This window comes from Alosa alosa, chromosome 6 (genome assembly GCF_017589495.1).
Source record: "Alosa alosa isolate M-15738 ecotype Scorff River chromosome 6, AALO_Geno_1.1, whole genome shotgun sequence".
Taxonomy (NCBI): domain Eukaryota; kingdom Metazoa; phylum Chordata; class Actinopteri; order Clupeiformes; family Clupeidae; genus Alosa; species Alosa alosa.
Window position 1 is genome coordinate 10,093,301 of NC_063194.1, and position 11,312 is coordinate 10,104,612.

General features: G+C 39.4%; 1 protein-coding gene across 1 annotated transcript; it reads left to right on the plus strand.

Annotated features, from left to right (window-relative positions):
- The first annotated feature begins 163 nt into the window (after window positions 1-163).
- Window positions 164-8,333, plus strand: LOC125296911 (transmembrane protein 65-like). Its single transcript, XM_048247064.1, has 8 exons — window positions 164-574; window positions 765-1,070; window positions 1,661-1,705; window positions 2,977-3,044; window positions 3,318-3,372; window positions 5,704-5,746; window positions 6,049-6,154; window positions 7,647-8,333. Exons 2-8 carry the CDS (start codon window positions 797-799, stop codon window positions 7,776-7,778), a joined length of 723 nt encoding a protein of 240 aa, XP_048103021.1. The 5' UTR covers window positions 164-574; window positions 765-796; the 3' UTR covers window positions 7,779-8,333.
- Window positions 8,334-11,312: the final 2,979 nt, after the last annotated feature.

Sequence of the window (11,312 nt, forward strand, 5' to 3'; positions counted from 1 at the left end):
ATCCCGAGTAGTTTTATTATTCATCAGTGGTTGGGGTCACAGACAGTAAAAGAAAGGATGGGGTGGGGGTTACCCCTAACACTGCTCTCCATGTTTTCCTGGACGACCTTCCTCTTTTCATGGCCTTGCCTTTCTAACCACGCCTACCCGTGATGACATCACAGTCCAAACAGATCTCGGATAGAGGGACCTTCCTGCTCGCCGGGTGACAATCTTGGAATTGCGTTAATTTTAGTTGTTCCTTTTTTTTTTTGTGCAACCGGCACGATACCAATGGGTTAACAATCTACAGTTGTTAAATGAGGACAACGTAAGAGACCGACGTCTGTGAAATCGTCAGAGGCTACGTAAGGATCTTTTTACCCAGTGGAAAATGAGAGGCCAGTGAAACAGCCTCCACCATCATCAGGGTGACGGACTCCGGGGATGGGACCTATCGCTAAAGCTATGTGGAAAAAGATAATGCATTCAGTGTACAGTAACTAACGATGTTCAATTCACTCCAGCCTGGTTCGGAAGAATAGGCCTATTGGATGTTCTGACTGAACACGTAGCCTATAGCATCTCTTTGCAGGTAGGCTACACCATGGACAAGCTACTGTTGTGATGATGTACATGATTCAAAAAAGCAGAGAAGTGAGAAAGATGTAGATGGCGAACACATTCTAATATGTTCACATTGTTCACATTCTAATATACCTATACTATTGTTACGAAATGATAGACGTGAATAGCTAACATTTATTTTACGGTTTCCCCCGTAGGTTTCCTTGATGCTATTGGCTCCATCCGCAAGATGCTGCCTTGTTTGTGGAGAGCCGTGCGTCCTGCCTTAACCCTGCGGACGGGAATATTTCCTGGTCCCGTGCGAGGAAACAGTTCACCTATCTACCGCAATACTACGTCCGTTATCCAAGCCTCTCACTTTGGCACCCATCCTCTTAAAGAGCCTATGGAGCCTATGACCTCTCCGCAAGGAGCCCGGGAGTTTATTTATAGCCTCCATCCCACGGAGCGAACTTGCCTTTTGCGAGAACTCCACCGCTTTGAGTCTATTGCAATGGTTCAAGGTAGGATATGAGTCTTAACAAGGCTAAATAAACCAATGTCCAATAGTTGCGTGTTTACACATGCATACATATTATGTTTACAATGAGTGAAACTGCTGTAGGCCTGTAGTGCACTGCAATTTACACGAATGCAAAGAAGAATGCAATTTACTTTGTTGAGCAAAATAGATGATTAATTTATGATGTGTGAAACATAAAGGCAATTTGAAGTAAGCAGATTGCCTATTTAAGAATGACAGACTGTCATTTGACCAAAATGACAGTTGACCAAAATGTTTTCTTTGAAATGAACAATGTGACTGTAAAGCCAGTCACAACTGGGCTCTGCCATGCACAGTGGGCACATTTTTTGTACTGTACCAGCATGTGATTACTAGAGATTGGATACTGCCCCTGTCATCAGAATCACCAGTTGTGTTCGCCAGAGGTGTCATGCAAAAGACACAAAGGAGATTTCAGGTCACAATAATGATGTCCTGATATTGACTTAGGTTATGCTGTCGGTAATGCAGTACAAACTACAGCTATTTCTTTATCTCTCAACTAGACCTCACCTGATGACATGCAATTATTATTTCTCTTCCTGACAGAGCAATTGGAGATGGCACCTCCAACTTCTGCACAACTTAGATACGGTAGGAGTACGCAGAGGCTAAGTGTTATCTGTATGCTAAGTGTTATGTAGATTACACTGATTCAGTGTACCATGTCTTACTCAGAGCCTGAAGAGCAACATTACTAGTATTTTTCCTGTCAACCTGAAAAAATCTAGCAGTGATCTCGGCTTAGCTACATTTTTACACAGTCCACCTACCGTGACATCTCACATTGTTTCCATGCCTGTAATTGTCAGTGACTTTTCAAGACGACCTCAGTCACTGTTGTAGCACGTGCTGTATTTCAACCGTCCTTCCCGGTTTCCCACTCTCCCATGGTGGGGTTGAATGCTGACTCAGCATATTTGTGTGCATGTTCTATCATCCAGATAAATAAGGGCACGACTCAGCGTCACACCAAATGCAATTAGATGTAATGTGATATAATTTCTTGTTGCCTATGCCTTGTATTCATGGCTTTGTCACGCATATGATTTAGACCTAGAATCACTCCCATGTGAAAATGTCGGCTCCTACTTGTCAGAGTTGATTTAGTGTAAGTTGATTCTGTCCCCTTCATCCTACAGCCTTCGCATGAAAAGGAATCAATGTTATCTCGACTTTATTTTTCCCTTGAGTGCAGTTGTGTGTTTTACCATAGTGTGTACTGTGCAATGAGTTTTATTGTCCTTTGTCCTATGTGCAAGTTGTCTTACAGTTTGTTTTATATCAATTGTTTTTTTTTTTCATATTTGGTAGAAAATAATTGAATTTACTTCGATAACAAGGTAAAAAGAAACTACAATATACTGACACATTTAAATGTCAACTAATAGGTTCAGAAATGCAGTGCTGTTGCCTAACAGGCAGAGTGGAAAGCCATTAAGCCTGAAAAACATTTCACCAAAAACGCAGCTTGTTCTTGCTCTGTATCTAATATTTATTTATCTATTTAAGTACAGTATCATTCATGGCCAATACACACACTGTAGTTTCACTTGGTGGTTGGACATTTACTTTTACTACTCTTTTTTTGTTTTCTGTGTGTCTACACGTGTGTTTGTGTGTGTGTGTGTGTCCTTCAAATAGGAAGGGGATTTCACACAGCGGACAATCTACAACCAAGCCTATTTACCGTTAAAACCAAAATCACTAACAAATCACAAATCATTAACAAAAACAACACCAACAGAACAGCCTTCAGCTAGGGTTATCAAGCAGGCACCTTCCTTCATAGGCATTTCATTGAATCATCATCATAATTGTCTTAATATAACCAAGTTAATTGATTTTCTGGTCTTTCATTTCAGTACTTTTCCACAATGCTCTTCCGTTCATTGGGTTTGGTTTCCTGGATAATGCCATCATGATTGTTGCGGTAAATCAGAATATTACTTGATCTCTTTTAGTCTTGTTATGTTACTTCTCTGTGTTAGTCACACATACTATGTTACTTCGCTGTGTTACGTCACACACACACAGACACACACACACACACACACACACACACACATTAGACACAGTTTAACCCCAGCTGTCATTTCAAAGTCCACATATTCAGTATTTAGATAAAGTTTCACATAAGATACCAAATATTATGTAAAGAATTAAACAAAATCATGTTTTTCAACAACAATCCTTTGATCTACAGGGTACCCAGATTGAACTCTCAATAGGCGTTATCCTTGGGATCTCTACTATGGCAGGTAAAGAATGGCTATGCTGTCTTTGGTAGAGCAAAACTGAAATGCATGAAGCATTATACATAATAATAATAATAATAATAATAATAATAATAATTATACATTTTATTTATAAAGCGCCTTTCAAGACACCCAAGGTCGCTTATAAATAAAATTACATATTACATATTAGGGAGGGGAGGTCAGCAACTACTCACAACGTCTCATTTGTATATGTTTATATTTCAATTTCTTAGTCGACTCTTTTGTCCAAAACAACGTTAGATTTTAATCAAGGACCAAACAAAACACACCAGAAGTATAGTTCACCCCTCCCTTCTGTATTCCCAGAGAAACTCCACACAATGTTTCATTTTTGTTTGTCTAGTCAGTCAAGTCAAGTTTATTTATATAGCGCATTTCATACACAGAGGTCATTCAATGTGCTTTACATTAACAAAACCAAACAATAATAACAAATAAAAGTATAGAAGTACGAAGCCCCTAAGGGGACATGAGCAAAAAAAATCTAAAGTTTAGTTTCATGAGCTCACGTGAAACTTTCATGTGCGCACGTGAAAGAAGCTCCTTTCTTGTAGATATGATTTTAGCCAGCTGATAGCTATGCCTGTAAATCTAACCCAGTGTTCTAGTCTGTGTAGTAAAATTGTGATCAACAGTGTCAAATGCTGCACTAAGATCCAGTAGCACTAGGACTGATGCTTTACCTGAATCTGTGTTGAGACATATGTCATTGAAAACTTTAATGAGAGCTGTTTCAGTGCTGTGATTTGCCCGTAAACCAGACTGAAAGTAATCAAAATACCCATTTGATGTTAGGAAGGTGGTTAATTGATTAAAGACTACTTTTTCAATAATTTTGCCAATAAAAGGTAATTGTTTAGCATGGAGGCATCCAGGTTATTTTTCTTGAGAAGTGGCTTTACAACAGCTGTTTTCATTGACTTAGGAAAAGTGCCAGACAGCAGTGATACATTTACAATTTGAAGGACATCCGCCGCTATGAGGTGAAAAACAGTTTTGAAGAAATTGGTAGGCAGAGTGTCTAAGACACATGTGGAAGAGCTGAGATTCTGTACCGTTTTTCGTAGTCTATCAAGCTGAACTCTGACATCAAGTTAAGTTTCCCTCTGTTTGTTGCTGGAAGTTCAGGTTGTTGAATTAGTAATTGAGCAGATATGTTGATGTTGATGTTGATTTTGTCAATTTTACCTTTAAAAAAAGATGGAAACTCATTGCATTTATTAGTTGAGAGTTCAGGCGCTAATTGTGAGGGGGGATTTGTTAACTTATCAATAGTGCTCCTTTCGATATATTTCTGCACTGAATCGCTCGCATGAAACAGAAAAAAACCCCAAACCTTCTATTCTCTAGCTGGATCACGGTTGCAGGGACATAACATGGGCAAAATGAAAATCTAAGGCAATGGAGCCGTTCCACAGATGCCACACAGGCAGTGTGTTCAAGCCGCTAGTCATATGAGATTATGGACATTGGAAAGGAAAATTGCAAAATGTAAGACAATCACACAAAGTATTGCATTTTTTAATGCTGTTAATGGTACAGCACCATTATAAAGCATGAAGTACATACTATACCTTTAAAGTTATTGTGGCATTGATGTTTATCACAGATAAGAACAAAGACCTGACACTTTTATTCATAATAATTATTTAATTTTTTCCTTTCATTAGGATACCGGATAGTTAGGCCTATTTAAACATTATGTCCCACCTTGATCAGAACTTTTCAATATACCCAGGGGGCAAAACCCCCATTTCTTCGGAAATCAGACATGGGTTGTTGTAAAAGGTTGTTGTACAAAAATGAAATCTAGGATGTCCAAGGATCACAATCTGGGTGCACAACCTGGTCAACGAGTTACTGGAACCCACAGGATATGTTCAACCAATGTGTGTCCCTACTGCAAAAAAAGCACTTTTAACCTGATTACTCAGTCACTATCAAATGCCATCATTCTAATCTGACTGGATATCTCCACAATAGCTCATGATAGAAATTAACTAAACACATCTACAGACACAGAAGAAAACAAGCTTTCCAATGACGCTAATATGCTAAATATTACCGTACAATTTTACATTGTGTTGAATGAATTGGACAATTTATCGTTTTTTAAACCCTCAAATATCGAAATCGGCCTTTAAAATCCCAAATCGGTCGGGCTCTAGGTGAAATTAAAAATCAATCAAGCAGCAAAATTCCATCTGCGTGATACCAGTAAAAAGTCATTCACATAATGCAGTTATTTTCCAGGTACACAGGGAGGCCTAATACTCCTCAGAGACTAATACTCTTCTCTCCCTAACCTAGCTGCAGGCCTTGGAAACCTGGTATCAGATCTGGCTGGTCTGGGGTAAGCATGATTAATAAAGGGTCCTTTTATGAAGATAGTGGTATAATAAAAAAAAAAAAAACTTTTTGGCTTTGTACTTGTACTCTGCACAATAAAGTTGAATCTAATCTAATCTTGATTTTTTTATGATTAACATATAGCAACTTTTTAGAAGACATAAGACAGTAAGGCATTTATATGCATTGGCTGTATATGTAGTACCTGTAGAGTAATGTATATTCAGAGTAGTTGAGAGCTACCCGAGTGAGTCATGTTCAGTCTGTGGGTGACTTTGTTTTTTGTGTGTCTTGTTTTGTGTGAAGTCTTGCAGGTTATGTGGAAGCTTTGGCCTGCAGGATGGGGATGCAGATACCAGACTTAAGCCCCAAACAGGCCGACATGTGGCAGACACGGCTCAGCTCTCATTCCGTAAGAACTCCCTCCCCTTCTCAGTTGCTTTCCCCTTTTATCCTTCACACCGCCCCAGGTTTTGCAGTGGGTTGGCATATTTAGTTCTGCTTCCTCTAATCAGTTCCTTAGTTTTGCTGACGCTTACAGAGAGGAATTTCCTGTAGCACCGGCCATCTCAACTTCTTGCTTTTGTCCTTATATGCTGCCTCAGTGCGATGTGTGATCACACCACCACAGTAATGTGCCCCTGGACAGCTTTATTACTCAAAGCTCTGTTTCACATAGGAATGCGCTAGGATGGAGGACACTTCCCCAGGGCTACATAGAGATCAATAATATTGTGGCTTAGGCAATGGTTGGCACTGGCGCACACACCCTCCATGCATATGCTCTATCTTTTTCATGTCATTGATGCTCTTGTTTTTTAAAGCATCCCCCAATACATAGGATGGGCAATGGATTGTCAATGGATTGTGTCTTTTCTACTCCCATGAAATATTAATTGCAGCTGAATTGTTTTACTGTCTTCCTGTCGAAATGTGTAGTTACTTTGGACATAACTTTCACACTACAGACGCACACTCACTAACTACTAATAACTAATACGCATTATTTGATAAATGGCTGTGTTCATTTTATTTACTGACCTTTACTTTACTTCAAATACTCTACTCCACTCTACTCTACTTCACTTTATTTGGTAAACGCATTTATCCAAGGCGACGTACAAACAGGTTTTGACATCAAGAAATGAAAATGGACAATAATGTCACCATAACACACGTCATAATCATCATTATTATCACGTCATAATCTTCTCATCCTAACAATGGATTATTCCTACCGCTGAAATCAAGAAGACGCCTATGTAGTCACAAAGCCAGAACTGAGAGACTCAGGAGAAGTTTTTATCCCCAGGCCATCCGAACTCTGAACTCACACTATACTGACTTTGCACTCAAAGTCAGTATACACCCCCCCCATGCAATAAATTCCATGCAATAAATGAATGTAAAGATGTAGGCAACCATCTTCAGGGTTGGGGCAGGGTTTCTTCCTTGGTAAGGGAGTTTTTCCTTGCCCCTGTTGCTCTTGGGTGCTCCTTGTTGGTGCCCCCACCCAATCCCAATCCTCCCCCACCTTTTTTATGCAGCCCTTGCCACTTAATCTACTAAACCACTCTTCTACTGCACTTTTTACCCCCCCCCCCCCACTTTGCACAAATAGGCTGACACCAGACATAATTTCACTGCATTTCTTACTTCCAGTAACTATATGCATGTGACAATAAACTTCCTTGTATCCTTGTATCCTTGTATTAAGGTTAATTTAGAAAAAGTAAAAATAACCCATAAAAGACATATGATAATTTGCCAAAAACTGTAAGGACAGCAAACAGAATTGTTAAAAAAAGTAAAAAAGACATCATAATCAGCATTAAGAAAAAAAGCAGGAAAAAGATAACCTATAAAAGACAAACTCTAACTGAGTCTCCTTCCACGTCTCTTAGGGAAAAGCCATAGGAGTGGCCATCGGCTGCATACTGGGGATGTTTCCTCTTTTCTTCATCAGCGACGAGAAGAAGGACGGAAAGGATGGAAAGGACGCTGCCCAGGCCTCTGTGGACCCCAAAGCTGAATAGCCTATCTAATGGCTATCTGTTCAAGGGCTTGCCTGTAAAGAGATAAAGACTACCACACACAGAAAACAAGAGCAGCATAGCTCTCCAACAGCTGACGTAATATCGAGAAATTAAATTAAGACTCCAATATGCATGGTTTTAATGACGCACTCTAAAATCTAAATCTCTTTAACATCTCAGCTATTTTTTTAAATATCAAACGGGAGCACAACCCTCTACAATGTCTCTGCCACCTTTGTCTGTATTTACCTCAACTGTACTGTGCAATCTAGAGATTAGAGCTTTTTTAGCTGTTTTAATTTAGGAGTCACAACATTGTCAGAGCTGTTCCAAGCCAGCATGCCACTGAAATTGTAGGGGAAAAAATGGGATTTTATTGGCTTATTATTAACTTATGTGACTTTACCTCTCTCACCCTAGCTGTTTAAATCAGTCTTTTTTTAGATTAGAGTTGGAACATTTCCATGTGGCTTCCCAATATTTGCTGTATAACGCTTAATTTGATGTGCAAGAATGTTTATAAACATTAAAACACCACCAGACATTGATTCATAATACGTATGATGTGATTCCATTTGAAATTCAAGCCTAAGTTTGTTTTTCACCTTGAAAGTGCTCTGAAATATTTTGTTTAACAGCAGGTCAGCCCAAGGATAGATAAATATACCAGTTGTAGCTCTTTGGCATTTCATTGCTTAAACGACAGGAATGTGCAAATGATTCTGTCAAGATAGTGATGGGAGTGGATAAAAGAAAAGAAAAACAGTACTGGTGAATTGGTCTAAATCATCACTATAAATCATTCCCAATGTCAGCTCATTCCTTCACCGCTTTTCAGTGTCCTGCCGGCAGGACGGTTTACCCTGAACATTCTAAATCAATTGTATGCACCATATTGATATGTAGCATAGTAATGTTATACACCATTTCAAAGCTTTGACTCTTGGGAATCCAAAAATGACAACTTTTTTCATGTACAATCTGTATAGTGCTTTACATTCTCAGATTAATTTTATTATGTGTCAATTAAATTTGATCCAAAATGCCCCCCTCCCCCTCCTCCACTTATGGTGCTACCCTGACTTCTGGCTGCAGTGTAGCTGCAGCACAATAAGTAGATGCAACATATTGGGTACTGAAATATTCACAAGGATCCATAGAAATTGAATCTTCATGTTGTATTATCCAATATCAGTTGTACAGATGTATAGTCTATCTTATACACACTCATTGAACCAACAAAGTAAATGCAAAAATAGAGACTTTTTTGTAATTATTCCATATTTTGTGTAGTCACTCTATATCAGAACACCTGACAATCTAAATAGTCCATAAGAAACCTCAAAGTGTTACCTTTCATTTGAGACCATCGATGATCGCTCTCCGACTGGGAGTTTTTGTAACGTTAGTGTTGGAGACTCAGAGCATATCGTCAAGCTGTCGGTCGGTGCGTAAAGCTTGCCTTGCGCTAAAGCAGTTCCTGCGCAACTTCATTCGTTTTTTTCTGGACACAAACCCACGAGGATCATTAAAGTGTAGTTTCACCAACAACTTTAGTAAGGTATACTTTTAGAGTCTTCTTAACATGCGTAGATACGTTGTTGGGAAACCTGACCCAGCAGATCCTGAAGAGGCACTATGGAAAATGTAATTATGGTTGTAATTGTACAAGAAATCTATGAGATTTGAAGGCGTCACAGGAACCAAAGTACAGACCGTGAACCTGGATTGTTTCAGTAATTATCCCTTAGTGCAAGTATACATGACCCGAATAGGTACAGTACAATTAAAAAGAGACGAAATCACATCATACAGTCAAATGAGTTTAATAAATCTTGTTTGAATGTCACAATTGTGCTTGTAATTATGTTGCATACGTATGTTGCAGAGGAGACAATATTAAAGGAAGGTATACCCTGCATGCTTGGAGGCCATTGTAAACTCTTCCCAAAGCCTCAAGTTCTACTTTATTGCCTAATGTTCCTGTGGTTCCAAAGATCCGGCCACAATATTTCTTGAAGAATTTGACATTTGACAGGAAGTTGGTGATTATGGATATGTTACTGAGCTTTCTCTGATGTTTTATCTCAAGGAATTGCTGTAGGCCATCACCCAACTTTTTATTTCTCTCTACTACACCTGTGTGTTCAAAATCCACTGGGTAGATTGCATCACACTCAACTTTGTATCTCATTTTCTTGCACCTCCAGAGCTCGGAATGCGTTCCAAACCCAGACACCATTTTATGATTCACCAACCCTTCTAGAAAGCTAGGAATTTGGATAGAGTTGTCAGAGTGGATTTTAGATGAAGTTGACATTCCTTTGTTGTAGTTAAGTCTGCTCTTAACTCCATCTTCAACAGCTCCATAGAGTATGCCTTTGACAAAAAACAGTTCGCAACAGTGACCCCCCTGAAGAACTAAGAGGGACACGCCTCCATGCATACTTTTTGGACAAAGTTTAAGATGACCATTATGATCTTGAGTATAAATTGAGAAAACAATCAATAACTCTTTTCCAGCCCTACAAAATAAGTTAATCATGCTATCCTCATCGATATTCTTCAGGTTCTCAATCTTACTTAGGCCTGTAATATCAAATGGAATTATTTTTTTCTTGTTCTGCCAGCTTTAGAACACGGGCAACATCCTGTTCACTCCCAAGAATATCAAACATAGCCTTGTAAAATTAGTGGACCTTGAATGACACTGACTCCATCTGAGTTCGGGACAAAATCATAAACACTGACCATGCTCCATATCATTGCCAGGATTATTTCAAGATGTTGCAGAGCTGGCATATTCTGTGAGAGATATGTAGTCTGTATACCTTTGTCTAACAGAAGGGAGTCCACCTCATCAACAATAACACATTAAAAACCCCGATTTGGTCTGATGACTTTCTTTTCAAAGTCCTGGCGGAGACAGTCTGCTGCAAAGCATTCCACTGTGCCATACACCACTTTTGACTCGTAGCATTTCTCACGGGTGTCATCACTGGATTTGTCTGCATTACAGTCCACTGTAATCTGAAGATATTTATAAAAAGGGCACCATAATTCTGTGTCTCGTTTGGCTAGGACTGGGGAGCTGGACAGAATGTCTACATTGTCGTTGCAAGCTTTGGCCCGATATGCCGACATCTGAGTGAGACGAGGCTTCAGGCCCATTGTCTTCTCTACTACTGTGCACAGAGACAAGAGAATGCATTTCAGTTTTTCCTGAGTCATCCCTTGCTCCAGTCAAGTCACTGACACTTGACATTATGTCAAACTGATCAGGTGGTGGATTCATGACCACATGTTCCACAATGGATCTCGTCAAGTCACAAATGCTGGCCTCAATGTCTCCACTCTGGTGTATCTCTTCCAGAATTTCTCTGTCCATTTGCATAGTCTTTAGTAGCTCTTTGTACAAGTCTTCACTGTGGCTATCGGATGTAAGAATTTCTTTAACTGACCTTCCATTTTGGTCCTTAAAAGATGAAGACACGGAGTTAACTGCCATCAGGTTAAGGATCTTGACCACAGAGG

Excerpts from the sequence above, each read along its gene's own strand:
- LOC125296911 (XM_048247064.1), top strand. The coding sequence starts at position 797 with ATGCTGCCTTGTTTGTGGAGAGCCGTGCGTCCTGCCTTAACCCTGCGG. Across the intron at positions 1,706-2,976 it reads TTCTGCACAACTTAGATACG|TACTTTTCCACAATGCTCTT; the intron begins GTAGGAGTACGC and ends CTTTCATTTCAG. Across the intron at positions 5,747-6,048 it reads TCAGATCTGGCTGGTCTGGG|TCTTGCAGGTTATGTGGAAG; the intron begins GTAAGCATGATT and ends TTTTGTGTGAAG.